This window comes from Barbus barbus (genome assembly GCF_936440315.1).
Source record: "Barbus barbus genome assembly, chromosome: 33".
NCBI lineage: Eukaryota > Metazoa > Chordata > Actinopteri > Cypriniformes > Cyprinidae > Barbus > Barbus barbus.
The window spans coordinates 15,666,739-15,686,261 of record NC_136761.1 but is presented as its reverse complement, the minus strand read 5'-3'; the positions used below and the strand labels follow the sequence as shown (position 1 = coordinate 15,686,261).

At 37.2% G+C, this 19,523-nt stretch overlaps 2 protein-coding genes across 5 annotated transcripts in view; both read left to right on the top strand.

Annotated features, from left to right (window-relative positions):
• The window catches only part of LOC306853527 (fermitin family homolog 3-like), a 568,382-nt gene that overhangs the window by 180,322 nt on the left and 368,537 nt on the right, over window positions 1–19,523 (top strand). The gene's annotated exons all lie outside the window — the stretch shown is intronic.
• LOC306853511 (phospholipid-transporting ATPase IA) overlaps window positions 1–19,523 on the top strand; it is a 155,504-nt gene that overhangs the window by 36,513 nt on the left and 99,468 nt on the right. For all 4 annotated transcript variants that reach the window (XM_079390988.1, XM_079390986.1, XM_079390989.1 and 1 more), the window contains exons 2-4: window positions 4,069–4,183; window positions 13,121–13,220; window positions 16,097–16,195. In XM_079390988.1, coding sequence (XP_079247114.1) covers window positions 4,069–4,183; window positions 13,121–13,220; window positions 16,097–16,195 — 314 coding nt within the window. The remainder of the gene's footprint in view (window positions 1–4,068; window positions 4,184–13,120; window positions 13,221–16,096; window positions 16,196–19,523) is intronic.

Here is a 19,523-nt window from a genome sequence, read left to right as displayed (position 1 = left end):
ACATACATTTCTAACATGTAAATTATTGAAGCCAAATACTTACATTTCCCCAAGCTGTTTAGCTTTAGTATTTAGTATTCATAGGCTTAATCATGAAGCATACAGTGGCCCCACTTTTAACTCTCTCTTTATATATTACCCTTATTGTAGATGGATGCATGGGGGAAGACAAGAGTAAGAAGTGCAACCAACACTAGGGAAGGCCGTTTTTGTCAGAGCCCTTGTTATTCTTAATTTTGACATTCATTTTAATTTTTACACCAGACATATATATCGGTTCAATATATCGGTTTTCGGTCTACTTGGTCTATAATAATCGGTATCGGCATCGGCCCTGAAAAACACATATCGGTCGACCCCTATTGTAGAGCACGGAGAAATAACGGTAACGCTGTACACAAATTCGCGCTCTGCTCACAAACGCTGCTTTATCAGACATTATGTAAGATGAAAAGAAAATGACATCCAAAATTTTCTGAAGACAGTCTGTTTCCTTCAGAAATGCAGTGATATAAAGACACCCGCACCATGATTCGATTCTGAAACGTGCAGCGCTTGCTTATTCAACGAAGTCAAAGCTTTTTCTATTAATCTATTTGTGGCGGTCAGTTTTGATATTGTGGCAGGCCGCCACAAATAAATCAATGTATGGGAAACACTGCATTACAGAACAACAAATTTCACTTAGCCTACCACATAGAGTAAGGATAGATGACCGAGGACGATGATGAATGATTTGCAGATCCTGAGCACCATGACAAACATCTGATCTTGTAAAATGTGTGGTAAGTAGGCTACTGCCGCTCCATAGTAAAAATAGAGTACGTGCGATCGCCAATCTCGAAAGTGAAACTAAAAAGCCATCGTGCATTCAAAAGCAGTTTCAATGCCATGCATAATAGCAGCTCCATGATGCCCGCAATTTTATATACAGTATGATTACCTAATGATATAACTGCGAGAGAAAGTATTGATATTTATCTCCTATCTCGTATTTATTGGAGTTCTGTACGTTCTGTACGTCTTTTTTTTTTTTTTTTTTTCGAAAAAAACGATTTTCATTCAAACAAGTCTACATAAACTACACATTTGAGTTGATCAATAAAATAGATTTATCGCCCAGCCCTAGTATGTTGTTAATCTTCTTAAGCAATTAGTCCTTTTAGGTGAATTCTGTCTGTTGTCAAGCCATGTTTCAACTTTACACACCCTTCATTGATGATGATTTCACACTGTGTATGCTCACCTTGCTCAGATTGTTCTGATAAAACAAGCAGGTATAAGGGCGTTTCTGTTGTGTTGGTTTTTCTTGTCTCTGTTCTACAGGAAGATTTCACCCCTAAATGAAAATACTGTCTTGAATTCATTTGAACCATTAACTTTTGGTTTCATTTGATTGACTGCTGGTAAAATGGATCCACAATTTTTATTATTTTTTTTTATTAAAATTGTCCAAATTGTTGTACTGTCGACTTTTTCCAGTCATGGTTATTATTAGGGCTGGGTATTGTTCAAAAATGTTCGATACCGATACCTTGAGTTCGATACCGGTTCCTGAACGATACTTTTTTCGATACCAATTTTATGAAAACAAGATTACATTATCTCAAAAAACTTTGGTTTTATTTTTTTCAGCTTGTTGACATGTATACAGACTCAAAGACTCCTCTCCTGAGCCACTGCACAAAGGAACAAAATATAGCCAACACAATAAATCAGTGCAAATAATTTTAATAAAGCTCAAATAGTTTTCAGTTTACACTAGTGTGTGTTCGTTTTAAAACGCATAGCTCAGACAGAATCATCATTTCTATTCATTTATTCTAGGTTGTTAAAGACTTCAAGAAATTTAAAATCTTTATCCACTTTCATAAGTGGATGTTTTATTTTCTTTCACAATATGTTTTATTGTTATTAAATTCTATGTTGTAGTATGTCTAATTATTTGAATGCATAAAAACTACTTAGTTTGTGGAGGAGGGGGACAGAGGAGAGAATTAAATGTTCTGAAGAGATTACGCATGTCTGGAGCGCTGGTGATCTTGTTGTGGAAATGTGAGGATTTGGCAGTATTAACAATATTAATTTATTTCTGCCGGAGTGTCTTCCAAGTTAATCCAAACTTTTATTTTGACGGGTTTCCGGGAATACCTTTACAGTTCTGTGTGTATATGATATGACGCTAGTTTTACTCAAATCAAATGGTAAAATGCTCATGAAGTGACTCTCAGAGCAGTTCTGGAGCTGTTGTTCATGTGTTTATGTCGTCATTTAGTGAGACGGCAGACGCTGAAATGTCACGCGAGCTTCAGTATAGATATAGAGAGCAGACTGCTCCGTACGCTTTCGAATTGCTCTCGCGGATGTCAAACACTGATCAATCAGCACCGCGTCACTTCTAGTCAAACACACCTAGTGCTGCAGGATTATTGGCTCACTGACGTTAATGAGATTAACCCCTTAGGTATCGAAATTTGGTACCGAACGACAAGACGTTTTTCGATACTCGGTGGTATCGAGGCAATTCGGTCGGTGCCTAAAAAGTCGAACTCGATACCCAGCCCTAGTTATTATAGGGTTAGTTCACCCCAAAATGAAAATTACTCCACGTTTTACTCACCCTCAAATCATCCCAGGTGTATATGACTTTATTCTTTCAGACAAATCCAGTCTTGAGTTATACTGAAATTTTTTTTCTTGCTCTTCCAAGCTTTATAATGGCTTGGGTGGGTGTTTTTGTTCAACAGTCCAAAAGTAGTCAAATAAAGCACATCCATCCATAATAAAACATGCCTCACACGGCTCCGGGGGTGAATAAAGGCCTCATGTAGCAAATTGATGTGTTTTTTAAATAAAAATATCCATATTTAAAATGACACCTATACGTCCGGCGGCATCCGCCAGAGAGGCAGTCCCTCGTGAACGTGTGTACGACAGTTACACAAAACTGTTAATATCTTTTAAATATCATTTTAAATATGGATTTTTTTTTTACAAAAACTCATCGATTCACTGTAGGAGGCCTTTGTTCACCCCCGCAGCCGTGTGAGGCATGTTTTATTATGGATGTATGAGCTTTATTTGACCACTTTTGGACTGTTGAACAAAAACACCCGTCCATGCCATTTATAAAGCTTGGAAGAGCAAGGACAATTTTTAATATAACCCCGATTGGATTTGTCTGAAAGAAGAAAGTCATATACACAGAGGATGCCTTGAGGGTGAGTAAACCATGGGCTAATCTTAGTTTTTTTTTTTTTGTGGGAGCTAACCTTTTAACTTTGATTCATTTGATGTGAATAAGAATTTGGTGAACGTTTGTAAGTTGTATGGATACCATGAAAGTTTTCTTTTTTCTTCCATGCTATAAATTAGTTGCAAACTGTATTAACTTAAGCCAGTTAAAGTGTGGCCTGTAATAGACAGAGCAGTGTTAGTACTAGCTCAGTCTGTGTATGTGTTGGGTGTGTGCATGTGTGTGCGTATGGATGCCTGCAGGCAAATCTGTTTGAGCTGCCCTTCTTTCACTCATCTGTTCCTTTGGGCTCAGTGTGCCTGTAATATCACACATTTCTTTTTCCACTGGCTGTCACCACACCAGCCCTAATAATGACTTAATCTACTTCGAGATCTGAACTCGAGGGCATATACCAGGACATATAATAATTTATATTCACAAGATTTATGTGTTTTATTTATATAATAAAATGCAGTCATTTTTATTTAGTTATACTTTGTTTATTTATAAATGTATGTAATTGTTTATCTTTATTTTGAGTGATTTAGGACCTCCTTAATGTCATCAGCTAAGCTACTCTATAGAAGTCACACTCTGCAGAAAAGCTTCTAGCGGTTATAGGTCAAGTCTTTAGCTCCTCGGGGTCTGACACTTGTTAAAGATGTAATCTTGTTAAAGGTGATTTGTTTTCAGTGACTGGGAGATCTGATCTGTTATGGTATAAATAGCCATTACTTTTAAAAAACAAAGGCTGATATTTCCTAGTAGCTAAATGCTTTATTACATTTTGCTTTATTCCTCTCTGTCTCTCTCTCTTTTTCTTGCCTCAGGTTATGAAAAGACAGAAGACACTTCAGAAAAGACTTCTTTAGCAGACCAGGAAGATTCCAGACTAATTTTTATCAATCAGCCCCAGTTTACCAAGTTCTGCAATAATCGTGTCAGGTATGTGTGCTTCCATGTGTATTGTGCAAACTTCATGGTGACCACGGGGATGATGAACTTCAAGATGGTGGATGAAGCGAGTGAAATGTTCATAACTTGTTCAACACTGAAATCTATTGATTAAAATATTGTTAGTGTAATTATATGTAATCTTTTACCTAGTATTTCTCTGTGTAGTTTAATTTCATGATTAATACTTTTATTTAGCAAAAATGGGTTACACTTTATTTTACGCTGTCCTTGTTACAGTGTAATTATGCATTTAAGTACTGAGCGTCTATTATTCAAAGAGTTCTGAAAAATAATACATCATGGTATCCACAAAAATATTAAGCTGCACAACTATTTTTAACAGGTTTCTTGAGCAGCAAATCAGCATATTAGAATGGTTTCTGAAGGATTATGTGACACTGAAGACTGGAGTAATGGCTGCTGATTCAGCTTTGCCTTCACATCAGTACATTACGTCTTAAAATATATATTTTTTAAAACCCTGTTATTTTAAATTGTAATCTTATTTTGCTGTTTTTATCAAATAATTGCAGCTTTGGTGAACAGAGACTTCTTTCATAAAAACATTTTAAAAAAAGAATCTTGCTGTCCCCAAACTTTTTGAATAGTTGTGTAGGCAGCAAGGCAACTCAGTTGGGTTCAGAACAGAACTCATATCTAATGTCACTAAAACAAAAACAAAAGTGTTGAACAGACTGTACTGCTATGAATGGATTGATGGATGGATGCAGTTGGTTTTGAAAAATATTTGAGTGCAAAGGAACTGTACGAATAAAGTGCCACATTAAAACTAGTGAGCTGATATTTGACAGACAAGAGAAAGTGTTCCTGTGTTCAAGCCGCCACAATGACTCACAGTGTCCAAGTTACATATAGACTCATAGTGATGTATGGCAGGCAGAGAGGAGGTGGGAGCAGGCGCTGCAGTTAACATCTGATATCTGCTCAATCACACTCTGAATTACCTTTAAGGAGCAGTTCATCAAAAAATTAAAATTGTGTAATTATTTATTCGCCCTCAAAAGATCAGCCTGAGACAGTGAAATGAACTGATTTGAAATGACAAATATTTCAGCATTTGTGAAGTGTAAGATGCTTGGTGGTTTTTCTTCCACCCTGCGGTGAGAGAGCATTCATCCAGACGTCATGTCACTCAGACTGCAGACCTGCAAGTCTGACAAGAGCATAATTGCTCACTAATAATGCCATACTTTGATTAATGCTGTGAAGAACAACATGCTGTCTCATGTTTGGACTGTTTGTCTGTGCTTTTAGATATATAGAGAGCTGACTCTCGTGCAACAGATAAATCAGTAGTTTTAAACGGTCATCTCCTCTGTCAGACCAGGTTAATATTTGCAATGCATTCCTACAGTTTGAGAGACTAGGGAGTCTTGCTTTCTTATGTCTGTGTGTTTTATATAAACTGCCATGAGAAGAAAACAGGCTTTAGTTGTAATGGGTTACTGTCACATTTAGAAAGATCACACGCAAAGGGTCAGGATATCATTTTCATTTCCTTATGCATTTGTTCTCCTAGAAACAGTAACACTTAATATAGCATACAAATGTTTGTTGTGTTCCTTAAGTAAAATAAGAAGTCAGAAATTCATAAACTGAATTTTGTATTTTCTGAGATTTTTATTTATTTATTTTTTTTAATGAATCTCCATCCCGAATCTATAGTTAAAGTTTCTTGCATTCAAAATCTATTTATTTAGTTTTGTATGAGAATTTCCCACCCTCTCTCTGACTCCTTTTGCTAGACATCTGTATGTAAGTGACCTCCTTTGTGACTGGATAACCTCCACATACTGCATTATTTGACATTTGTCATTCATCGGGCCAATATGGTTAATACCATATTTCTCTGTAGCCTTGCATCTGGAAGTTTTTCCATTTAAATTTTTTTTTTTTTTCGAAGGCTTTTAACCCTCTGGGGTCTGAGGTCATTTTGGGGCCCTTGAGATGTGTTGACATGCCCTGATATTTGTGCTTATTTCAGCTTCTTAAATCATACTATTGACCAACATGTAATTTTTTTTGTATTCAGCACAAACTGTGCTACAATAATATGTGACCAAGATGGATGTACATGTCTGCATTTCTTAGAAAAAAAATATTATGCGTGGTTAGTAAGTTTTGGGGAAAATAATGTAGCTGAAATAAGGCCATAAAAGCCACACTAAATCGTCCTGAATAAGACTTTTGAGTAATCAGTCTTCTAAGATAGAATATTTACTTCACAATTATGTGAAAATCATTCAGCTTACTCATTCACAGAAAACAATATATTGATTTAAATTTTTAAAGACATGTTTTGTGATCTAAAGCGTATATGCGAGGGAGTGGTAATAGCCTTGAATATTAAGTGATTCTCACCTGAGAGACAAAGGGCCCTCCCCTAAAGCTGCTAATGGGCCATCAGTGTGACTGTGACTGAGGCAGGTAAGAGAGTGTGAGGAGACTGAAAAAATTGGGTTTTTTAAATGATTTGTATTTTATTTACAACACAGTATAATCAAAACATACATAATGAAAGTCAAAGACACATTATTGTGCACACTGATCTAACCACAGAGATGTGAACAGACTTTGAGTTATTCCAGCAACAGATTCTGTTCAACAAGTGAAACAAATACCTGATATTTACTTATTTCCATGGATTCAAGAAGAAAAAAACACAATCAGTAGCCAAGGATCTTGTTTTACCATATAATATCAGTGTAGTTGACCATCTGATGTTGGTACAGCGCTCTCAGAGGAAAACATCTTGAAGAAAGTCATCAGGATTCATCTGTGGTTCAGGTACCTGATCCAAAAAAATACAAACAACCAAAAAAAAAAAACATTTGTGAGCATAGACTCATGCATGCTTTGTACTATCATACACAAAAAAAATCATTTTATATCTGAGAAACTAATTATTATTGTTTAGTACGTTATTAAAATCTATTTTTGAACAGAGTAGGCTATTAATAATAAACATGTTCTAAACAGACTCGTAGTATTCATCATGTTACAATGTACTCTCATATTACTTGTATTGTTTTATACAGAGCATGAAAACAACAGTTTGGGGAAAAAAACAACTATGATTGTGTAGTCATATAGCCTAGTATGCATGATTTTATAGAAGCTGTTATGATTCTGCAGCACTAGACTCAAGTATGCTGTGGACTACAAAAGGATGTACTTTGTACTATAAAAAATTATATTTTATATCTGAGAAACTATTTATTATTGTTTAGCACGCTATTATAATATATTTTTGAACAGAGAAGACTATTAATAATAAACATGTTGTAAACATACTTAGACTCGTAGCATTCATCATGTTACAATGTACTCTCATATTACTTTTATTGTTTTACATCATCGTGCCATAAGAAATTTAAATACAATGAAGTGCCCATCATATTCAAACACTGTAGTCTGGAATTACAGTTTGGGACAAAACAACTATGATTTTGTAGTCATACAGCCTAGTATGTATGGTTTTATAGAAGCTGTTATGATTCTGCAGCCATAGACTCATGTATGCTGTGAACCACAAAAGGATGTACTTTGTACCATAAAAAAGGATATTTTATATCTGAGAAACTAATTGTTATTGTTTAGCACGCTATTAAATCTATTTGTGAACATTAAATATTCTTCTAAACATTCTTAGATGCGTAGCATTCATCATGTTGTCGGTTGGGAAAACCCCAACTAAACGCGTTCAAGTTTGTCACAATAACACGCTAACTAATGCAAAAAAGCATTACTTACTCAGATCGATCTTCTGTATGAACTCTTGCACTTATTCTGAGGTGAATCCAGCCTTTACTCAGCGCGTCTCCTTCCAGAAACGAGCAGCAACAGAGTCTCGTGATTGTTTGTTGTTGGGCGTCTCCAAGCGCGCGCGCGCGTCACGTGGTTATTTACATGTGAACACGAGGGGGCGGGATCACATTAGAAATAATGAGTTAGACTGGACAGACTGAACATCGTGTCGGTTTCATACTGATTACTTTATCACAGAACATTTGTTTTCGATAACACTTACTTTGTTTGAAAGCAGACACTTTAGGCTTTCTATAGATATAACTCTCATGTTTCTGTGTTGAGTATTCGCTGAGTTACACTTCATTTTAGTGACGCGTTACTATAAACATATCGCGGAGACGGAGAAGACAGAGAGCGCATCCTGTTGGTTTTCTTTTTTTTTCCAAAACCACAAAGTTTTGTTGTAATCGTGAGTGTACTCAAATAAAAGTAGACACTTAACAGTTTCAATTGATGTATAACACTTATTTGTGTGACCAAAATCAACAGAGTACTTTTAATGTCTTTTGCACTTATCGTAAAAAAACCGAGTTCGTATCGCCGGCGATACGGCGGGCCCCAGAGGGTTAAAAATAATAATAAAAAGCCTTGAACCAAAGCACACAGCTTCAGAATGAATCACTACCTTACAACATTTGACTCAAAGAAAGAAAAAAAAATTAAATTGAAAAGCATTCTGTAGACTCACTAGTCTCACACTACTATTCAAACGTTTGGGTTAGTAAGTTGTTGTTTTTTTTCTTTTATTCAGCAATTTATTATTTATTTTAATTAAATTTTTTTTTATTTTATTCTTTTGAACTTTCTATCAGCGAGTTCAGAGAACAGTTTTTTTGGGGGGAACTTGATTGTATTAAAATATATTATGTAAGCACAGAGTAGGAGAGAAGCAAATATGACACAACAATGACTGCTTTTACTGATGCGTGTGAATAATGCGATTATTTCCAATAATCAGAGTAAGGACTTAATCGTATTATGATGTTTACATGTCAAGAGCAAAGCTCTTCACTCCCGTTTACATGCAATTTCCATATTATTTACTGCCATATTCACATACCCCACTGCACAGCACAAATTATGGACTCAGAAAGAGCGCTTTACTATCTGCTGTTTTATATAAATAAATAAATGTGATGGCAATTCGTTTGCCTACGCTGCCATCGTATTCCACTCTCCGTTTCTGGATGAGTGTAAGGAACAGAGAGAGTTTTGTTTTCCTCAATGCGATGCTTTCTTCCCTGCCATCGTATCTGCGTAGGCCTATTATTACAGGTGCGTGTCAAGTCATTTAAGTCAGAAACACATGCGCACTTTGGTCAGAGTGGCAATGCTGCCATTAGTGTGTTTAAATGCCTGAATATTTAGATTAAAATCAGCGTACGCCACCTATGCTAATACGATTATGCTGGCTGCGATTATGAGCTTAATCGCATTATTTAGGTTGAAGTATTGCGTTTACATGAGGTAAAGTTTAATCGCAATATTGTCAAAATCTCATTATCGCATTAAGAGGGTCCATGTAAAAGCACTCAATGATGGCATGAATGTGCTTATTAACTATGGATCATGTGACAATTCAGCTTTGCCTTCTCAGGAATAAATGTCTTTAAAATATATTAAAACAGTAATATTATGAAATGTTGCAACTAACAATAACTGTTTTATGTCAAATAAATGCAGCTTTAAAAATTTCTTTCAAAAACGTATTGCAGTGGTAAAAGTCACCACTGTTATGAACACGTTTAACTGTTGTGGTATTGATATGTAAACATCAGTTGTACTGGAGGTTCATGTGCTTATGCTTGTGACATTTAAGCAGCCAAAACAGGTCACCAGCATCGACTGTAGTTTTCATAAGTTGCCTGTATTTGTGTTATGAATGATAATGTGGACATTGTCTATTTAACTTGTTTATTACAAAAGAGTAGTTTGTCATTGACCACATTGAGAGCCGTGTTTGCTAGATTAAGCCTTTATGTACATAGTGCATTGCACGGCTGATGTGAACTGTAGGTGAAGTTCAAGTTACCATCAGTAGATCTTTACTATCAGAGCTGATCGGCCAAACTGCTACCCCGCTTTCGTGTTGTACTGTACAAGCAAGACTAGCAAACCAGTCTACAAGGAAGAGGGATCACATTGCATTTCTGTTGAACAAAATACTAACATAAGCTTTACCTAAACAAACACAGCATTCTGGAGTTGGGAATAGAGTGCATGCTAAGCTGTATTTAAATTACACAATTTGGCGCCTCAAACAAACATTATTAGCATATCTCCTAACACTAATACCAAAAAAGTATGTTTGCTCCTCACACTATAGACAAAACGGCTGTTGATGCATTTGTAAATACACCACCGCCAACAATGCCACGACCTTCTCTCCATTAAAATGATTAACGGCACGTGGTTAAACCCTGAGGTGCATCTTGAGGAGCGGTTACACTAGTCACCCCAATGACTGCCTGATGAGCCAGCGTCCTGAAACCCTCGTGTGCGATACATGTTTGTTTAAAAGCATGACGACGCCAAGTAGTGCTAAACAAGCAGAGTGTGTGGGTTAAGCAGCCGGCTGAGGTCTAGAAGCAGACCTAGATCTGGTTTCTGGGGTCGCGTAGAGGAAATGGGAGGAGAGACAGAGGTCAGCTCTCTCTGCACAGCCGTGAGAAAGCTGTCTGCTAGAATGTTGAGCACTATGAACTATCAACATATAGAACTATGAGTTGACAGTGTGCATCATTATTATTGTTAAATGAACTTTGCATTAGCAACCACTTTCAATAAAATGTTTAAAAGGTTCTGAAGAGCTTCATATATTGTTTGGCGGTGATTCATTTGATTTTACAATAGTAACAATAGGCAATATTTTTTGTAAAGAGATTTTTTGCACCCATTTTTTTGAATTTTAGAAAAAAGGTCTAATTTGTGCTAAATGATGAGTATGAGGACAGATGGAGATGTAATTTTTTCCCTCTTGCTCTCCTCCATGAATTTGAGTTTCCCAGCCACATGGAAATGTTTCTTTTTCTGAAGATCAGTAAGAGCAGCTGCTAGCTGCTGTTAGCCGCCTGACGTAGCTACACTGAGCAAAAGCTGAAAACTAGCCAAAAGAAAGTGGAGAAAAGCGAGAACGACAGGCCCCTGACAGAGCTTTCTGTCTCGTACGGTGCTGCTAATTGCTGTGCTACGGTGTGTCATGTGCCGTGGTCTGATAAGGATCTCTGTGAAGACTGGATCAGTGAAACGTACAGACAGTGAGAGGACTCCTATCGCTTTCCATGTTAGAAACATTCACTGTCTCAGTCTCTCCAACATGGCTGCATTGTAATGTATTGTATTTTAAATTGCAGTCATTAATAAATGGCTAAATGCTAATATTCTGATTGAAAAGTATGTCTTGGTGGGCTGATACTTTTTTAAAAATTATTATTTAAGAAAAAAAAGTTTTTTTAAATATTTATTATTCTGTTTGAAATGCTTTTAGGTAGGGCTGGACCAGAATATTCGATTATCCTTGAATATGAATCGCGCATGTGTGAACGTCATGAATGTCATGATTCAGTTTGTCTGAAAGAGAAGACAAAAATTGCGAAGACCTCAGCTGTGTGGGAGCACTTTAAATTGAGTGAGGACAAGACAAAGGCAGTGTGCCAAATATGCGATTTGAAACTGGCCTAAGTTACCACAACAGCGCATCAAGTTTGAAAAATCACCCGAGTTCTGTACGCCTATTATAGTAGCCTATTTTATTGATGTAAAAAACGAGCTGCTTTTATCCACCATGTTAATCAGTAATTTTACACATAAGAATGTGCGCTTAATTTGCTTGGAAAATGCATAACAGATGTCATAGTGTAGTTCTTCACTATATGAGACCCATTAATTTAGAAATGTGAGCTGTCTAGCTAGCCTAATGTTACCTTGTTCTATTTAGCCTATTACAGTTTGTTTTATTCTATATAAGGGAATTCTTGTAATTTTATTTAAACTGTTCGTTAATTAAAATGTGTGATGCTGTTATTGAAAGTATGCTACTGTGTTCTTTATTACAGTTCATTGAACTTCGTTAATTTATTTTTCGTTCTTTTATTTAAATAGCCTACCCTTTACGGTGTCAGTAAATACTGTGCTGCTAATTTCTGATTTGGGAGTGATTTGTTTGCGTGAGGCGCGCCGCTTCCGGCTCGCGCTGTTCTGTAGTTTATTTATTCTGAACATGTTGCATGTCCATATTGCACCAAAATGCGACACTTGGGTCCACAGCAACACACCCGCCACGCATGAAGTCGATTGGATGAACGGTTCTCGACATAATAGAAATGCAAACAGACACACAGAGATTCCTGCCTTTATTAGAGAGAAGAATATGTTCAGCCCCTCCCTCCGAAGCTTTGAATATTCGGTGTTGATTACTAGAAACTGTATTTTATTGTATATTTTTTTGTATTTTATCTTTTTGTGTTTCATATTGTTTGATATTTTATTGTATGAATCATTAGTGAATAAAAAATACATAGGGCCTAAATATCAGCATTCTTATTGAAACAAGTGTTTTATGGTTGGCTGTTCTTTTGGTAAGTGGGTGGGTAAAGAGGCAGGTGTCAGGGTTCAGAGTGGGATGTTTATCTCAGTCTAAAGTGGCCTCGCTGTCTTGGGCCTAATGTGAACGTAAATCAGTCGGCAGTCTGAGAGATGGAGGCTCTGGCAAGCTCCTGCCGTAGTTTACTCAAATTCAGAAATCTTTACAGCCCAGTCTCTCTCTCCTCCTCAAACTTAGCTGTTCTTTATGGTCATTAATTGCCTCTCTCAATCACTCACTGTGTGTTTGTGCTCGTGTCTCAGGCTGGCACTGAAACTGGAACTGACACTGGGTGTGGCAAGGGGGAGAGAGTTTGATTCGTGATGGGGGTCATAGTTATGAGCCCTGTTTCACTTTTTCGGTATAATAGTGACCAACTAAAAATTTCAACCTGTGAGAAATTAATAAACGAACGCTCAGCCCAGTCTGCAGATGCTGTCAGGTGGTTTCATACTGTGGTCATTGTTAGGATGTAACCACATTTCTAATATCCTCTCTTCTTTTCTCTCCAGCACTGCAAAGTACAATGTCCTCACATTCCTGCCTCGGTTCCTGTACTCTCAGTTCAGAAGAGCAGCAAACTCCTTTTTCCTGTTCATTGCACTTCTGCAGGTAAGACTTCAGTGTTAAGGCCATTGCACACTAGGTCCGAAATTTTTGCATGTTTTTCCGTTTCTTTCTTATTCCCCATCTTTTCCTATCAAAATGCATGCTACAGATGCGAAAACGCAAAAAATCTAACCTGATCCGAATTTTTTTTTGATGGACGAAAGTTTCGGAGGCAGTGTGCGAACGTGATTGACACAACGTGAGGTGGTATTTATTTTTTAACGTACGAAAATTTCAGACTCAGTGTGCAGAGACCTTTAGTCTTCAACCTTCCTCCGCCAGGGCAGGAATACCGATGACAAGCTGGAGAGATTAGGGCTGTCAGCGCTCACGGTCGCAGATTAACATCTGTCTGCGGATTCCCTGACCCTCTGTGATCAGATACCGTGTTTAAGTGAACAGCAGGGTGGAATCGAACTCTGATTCAGACCAATCAATCAAACAAAGTGTGAAAACCTCAGTGATAGTGCATTACATTACAACGTCCCCAAAACATACTCTCCACAAGCATGTGAACACAAACGTTACTTTGTTACACAAGGTCAGTTGCGTTGGGCGTTGTTTCAGATTTCAGTTCATAATGCCCTGCCTGCCACAAAGGGCGCTCCTGTCACGGCTGAGTATCTTCTTAAAGATAATCTTACTGACTGTTGAAAAATTAAAGGGATGGTTCATCCAAAAATGAAAATGATGTCATTAATTACTCATACTCGCGTCATTCCAAAACCATTCGACTTTTTCGTTTCATCTTCAAAACGCATATTAAGATATTTTGATTAAATTCGAAAGCTTTCTGACTTTGCATAGACAGCAATGCATCTAAAATGTTCTCAGGCCCAGAAAGGTAACAAGGACGTTGTAAAAATAATGACTTTATTCAACAATTCTTCTCTTCTGCGTCAGTGCCCTCCGCCATTCACAAAAGTACCACGACGTGTGAATTCCTCTGCTCGTAAACTAGGCATGAATGACATGAGGGTGAGTTATTAATGACAGAAATTAAATTTTTCGGTGAACTATGCCTTTATTTGCTAGTTACCTGAATAACAACACGTCTGTTTAGATGGCACCTCCATTTAAAGGTAATTATATTGCTCCTTGAGTACTGAAGTTTCAAAGGTTTGGAGTCTTTTGAAAGAGGATACATTAAATTGTTCGAAATGGGCAGTGAAGACATTTAATAATGTTGCAAAAGATTTCTATTTCCAATAAATGCTGTTCTTTTGAACTTTACTCATCAAAATATCCTGGAAAATGTATCATGGTTTCCACAAAAACAGCACAACTGTTTTCAACAATATTAATAATAAGACCTGTTTCTTGAGCAGCAAATCAGCAAATTCGAATGATTTCTGAAGGATCATGTGACACTGAAGGAATGGCAGTTGAAAATTCAGCCTTGCCATCACAGGAACAAATTATATTCGATAATGTTAAAATAGAAGTAGTCATTTTAAATTACAATAATATTCCACAGAATTTCTGTTTTTGATCAAATAAATGCAGCCTTTGTGAGCTTAAGAGGCTTCTATCAGAAATATTAAAAAAATCTTACCGACTCCAAACTTTTGAGCAGTTGTATAATGTGTATATTGCTTTTGAAACCTAAACAGATTTTGGCTGCAGTGCTTCAGCAACTGTTTAATTACCAGACGCTGCAGTCACTGAGAGCTCTAGAGTGCTATAAACATGCTGTTCTTTTAGAGACAGGAGGTATGATGAATCCACCATCGAGCAACCCGGTGTGACCCTGTGAATGACCCACGTTAAATTAGAGCCTCTGTTTTAATGTAGCTCAATCGATGACCGGGGGAAGAGAGATGAAGAAAGAAGAGAAACAGAGTTACAAGAGTAAACGGAGGGAGTCAGGTGGCTTCGAAGCACAGGTTCTGTGTATCTTCATTACGCCGCTGTCAATGCAGTGACCTTGAAATGCACAGGCATGTTGTGAATGAGAAAAACAAGAGGGATGGGTTTGCTGAGGCAACAAGGGGGCCAAGGTGACCATCTGATTTTTATAGATGCCGTTTCATCAAAACCGCTCAAACTGCTTCTGGATATTCCATCATAATCAACAAAATATTTTGATCCTGACACCCAGGTTCCACAATGATCGACTGCTCTGGTTTTCTACGCCACTGTGGTCTGGTTGTGAGCGTAAATCTCCTTTTTAAGTGAAACGTAATGCAGAAGGGAAAGTGTTGGCATCAGGTTAAAAGGAATCTGTTTCAGGTTTCCTATTGTATGTCTTTGCATTGTTGGCCTCTGTCTGAACTGGTCACATCTCTGACACTTTATCTGATAGGGACAAGTTCCATAGACGATCCAATTCTTGATATAAATGAGTTTTGCCAGAATCAGTAGAGAAACTGTAGAAGTTTAATCAAGTTCTAATGGTGTGAATTATAGCATGAGGGCACTTTCCCAACTGCCTAACCAGCATAGACCAGTCTGGAAATTTATGCTAGTCTAAGCTGATCTCTTCAGCAGGGTAGACAGATATGTCACATGGCGACTTCTAAACATCCATCAGTCACTGCTGCTGACGTTCTGATGGTTATTGCCATACCCTTAGGTTCCTTTCTTGACCTCCTGGTGGTAAATACTAACACCACCAGGGACGTAGACCCTCAGGCTGCATTATGATTGCTGGGAAACTAAATGGAGCAGTTTATCATTCCCCCCTCCCCGAGTGTTTTTCACGAGGTCGTACATTTAAATTGCTTGCTGGACTTTAATTAGTGTTTGTATGCATGCCCTGTAGGTGTAGAGGTTAGTGTGCGATTTGGATGTTCATGTTTTGATTTTGCTCTTCTGGAGGGTGTGATTAATGACTGGCATTCATGTGGCCATTTTATTTATTTTTTTCTTCTCAACAGCAAATCCCTGATGTGTCACCAACAGGGAGGTGGACAACGCTGGTGCCGTTACTCTTCATCCTGTTAGTGGCAGCAGTGAAGGAGGTTATAGAAGACCTGGTGAGAGCATTCAATTATATTTGTGATTTGTTAAAGTAGCTTACTGAATAAACTAGTGTTGCACAATATACCAGTACTAAAAAGGTATCACAATACCCTGCTTTTAAAAATGATACGATTCCTCATTATACTAGTACTGGTACTTTAAGAATTTGTTTTATTAAGAGCCATATTTCCTGAGTTGCGTCCACAGGCGACAGCAGGACAAGTCTGTGTGCAGCACATCGAGAAGCCGCGTGATCATGAATTCAGATCTCTTTCACATGTTATTGTGCTTCAACAGTCAAATACGCACACAATTACATTAGAATGGTCATTTCGTCTTATGATTTAAGTGAATATAAAAAGATGAGACCATAAACGTGTATCAATAAATTGGATCTGCAGCTCTTAAAGTGATAACAGCCTAACATTCCTGCTGCAGTACTATATTTTTACATGTTGGTTACTTTACTCAATTCCTGTATTAACTCTTGCTTCGATGCTGCTGTCAAATAGACCTACTTTACCTGAAACACTGTTTATTTAATTAGTGTTTTAATTTGTGTTTATCTTTATTTGTCCTTTTGTTTGGTACCAGCATCTATATTAGTATTAATAATAACAAAGATAAAATAACAAAAATGACTAAATCATGATATAAATTGTAATCGTGAAATAAGATTTTGGTCATATTTCCCACCCCTAGCTTATGCCCTCAAATATAAGTCAAAAGAGTGCGATTTATTTTGTGACAAGTGAACTTTTTCACCATCTTGAGTTTGAGGTCAGTAATAACAGTCTAATTTGGCTTTATCCTTTTAGCTAACTTACCAATGTTGCAAAGATATAAATACCTGTAGGCTCGGTAGTTGCTTACCTTAGTCCTGTGTAGTGACAGTGACACTAGCATGTGATTTTTATTACTTATTTATTTTAAAGAGGGATGAAATGCTTGAAAAGCAGGGCAGGCACACACTGGTCAAGTGAAATATTCATATTTTTAAATTAATAGATAAAATAATTATAAGGTCCTTGTGAATCATCTACTATTCAATTACCTTCCCTGTTGTTTTCTGTTTTTGCCGTAGTATCAGTTCAGTAGTAGTATCGAGATTTTAGCCAGGTATCAAATCAAGTCAAAATTTTGGTATCGGGACAACACTAGAGTAACTACATGTGAACTTTATGCAGGTAGCTCACTTTTTCAGTGCATCTTATTCACTTTATCGTTGGAATGATTTTTAATGAGTGGTTAATGGAGAACTGTGCTCTTCTAGTGTCTGAGTGCAGTCGTGCTTGCTGTGAGTTTTATTCTCTCTTGCCCTTCACAGCTGTTCTATTATCGGAGTCAGTTTTTAAACTGCGTTCACGTTTACCTCTTTTATTCTTCCTGATAATTCAATCTCACTCTCTGGTGATCACGTACACGGCAGAATGCATCTCACTCCCATTAGCCAACACTTTTTTTCCTGACCTGAACTATCATCTTATTTGCCATGTAAATTAATTTCAAGAACTTTTTACATAGAAACTTACATAGAGGAGTGAACACTGAGATGAAACCAGCAGCCCAAGTGGATCCACCATAGTGCTGTGACCCTGAAATCTGAGCCTGCGCTCCCGGATCCCTCTGGACAGCCATCCGATCACATCGTGCTGGATGCTGTGGTCAGAATGACCGGCTCAGCACTTTGTGTTATTCAGCTCTGAGAGGTCAAAACTAGCTCTGGTTGTGAAGGTCATATGATAAATTCATCTACCCGCTGTCATGCTCTGCTGTGAGTGGAGGTCACATGACCTTTGCTTTCTTTTCCCTTCAAGTAAAAACAAACTCTAATTTTAGAGGCATCCCATAAGGCGAGAGAAAGGCTTCTCTTGTTACTTTGAGTGCTAGCTTTTGTTTGTTAAACTTGGATGGCTTGTTTTTGTATTTAAAGAAATAGTTCACCAGAAAAATAACTCCTTTTAATTCATTTTCTCAAACTCGTGTTGTTCCAAACCTGAATGACTGGCTCTTGAACACAAAAGAAGATATTTTGCTGTGACCAAGGGCTTTGAACTGTAGCTTTCTAATAGGACATCACAATCTCAAGACGTGTGAATGGTGTTTTTCTTGAGCCGTCAAGCTTAAGGAGCTGTTTTTCATGAGCTGTCAACGACTTTATGGTGCCAAAGTTCTTTTGATTGGTGCTTTTTTTTCTGCCTTTATTTTAGGAAAAAAGCTTGATCGTGCTGCTAAACATCTCTTAGTAATTTTAATTAATTTATTTTTTGTTAATGTTTTTGAAAGAAGTGTCATTTACTTATCAAGGCTGCATTTATTTGATCAAAAATACAGTAAAAATATAATATTGTAAAATTGTCACAATTTAAAATAACTTCTATTTCATTGTTTTAAAATGCAATTTATTTTTGTAAATACAGCTGAATTCCAGCAGCTATTCATTCTAATATCATTCTGATATGCTGTTTTTCAGGATTCTTTGATAAATAGAAAGTTAAAAAAATTGAATTATTAGAAATCTTTTATAATATTATGAAAGTCTTTACTGTCACTTTTGATCATTTTAAAGGTGCCATAGAATGCATTGATACAGTATTTTTAATTGTTCTCTGATATCTACACAGAAGGTATGTGGCTTAGGTAAGGGCAAAAAATCTCCAGAAACGATTTTACATGTCCATTTACAACCCTAGGATTTCTCCCTAGAATGAAACGGTCTGTTATTGGCTTATTTGGCAGGGTCATGAATAATAATGAGCTCTGCTCTGATTGGCTGTTTCACAGTGCTGCTCAATGTTGAGCTCTGCTCTGATTGGCTGTTTCACAGTACGGCTCATCAGCAAGAAGGAAGCACAGGGAGGAAAATATATATTTAAATACTTTCTCTCGCAGTTATATCGTCGGGTAATTATACTGTATATAAAACGCGGGCATCAGGGAGACGTTATTAATATGCGAGGCATTGAAACTGCTTTTGAACGATCCATCGATCGCGTTATAGTTTCACTTTCAAGAGACGCGATCACACAAACTATGTTTACATTATGGAGCAACAGTACTTACCACACATTTCACAAGATCAGATGCTTGTCAGTGGTGCTCAGGATCTGTAAGTCATTCGCCATCATCCTCATCTCTCCTTACTGAGAGTGAAATCGTATGTACTGTAACAGGCTACCGCTAGCAAGGAGCTAACCATGTCCCTTTAGTGGCTCGCGTTATTTGCTTTCTGTGCCTTTCTGAATACAGACACCAACCCATCCCTGCACTTCACACCCCCTGCACGGCCTGGAACATAACATTTATTTTGTTATTTTCGCTGTTGTCCGCGCTTGTTTATTT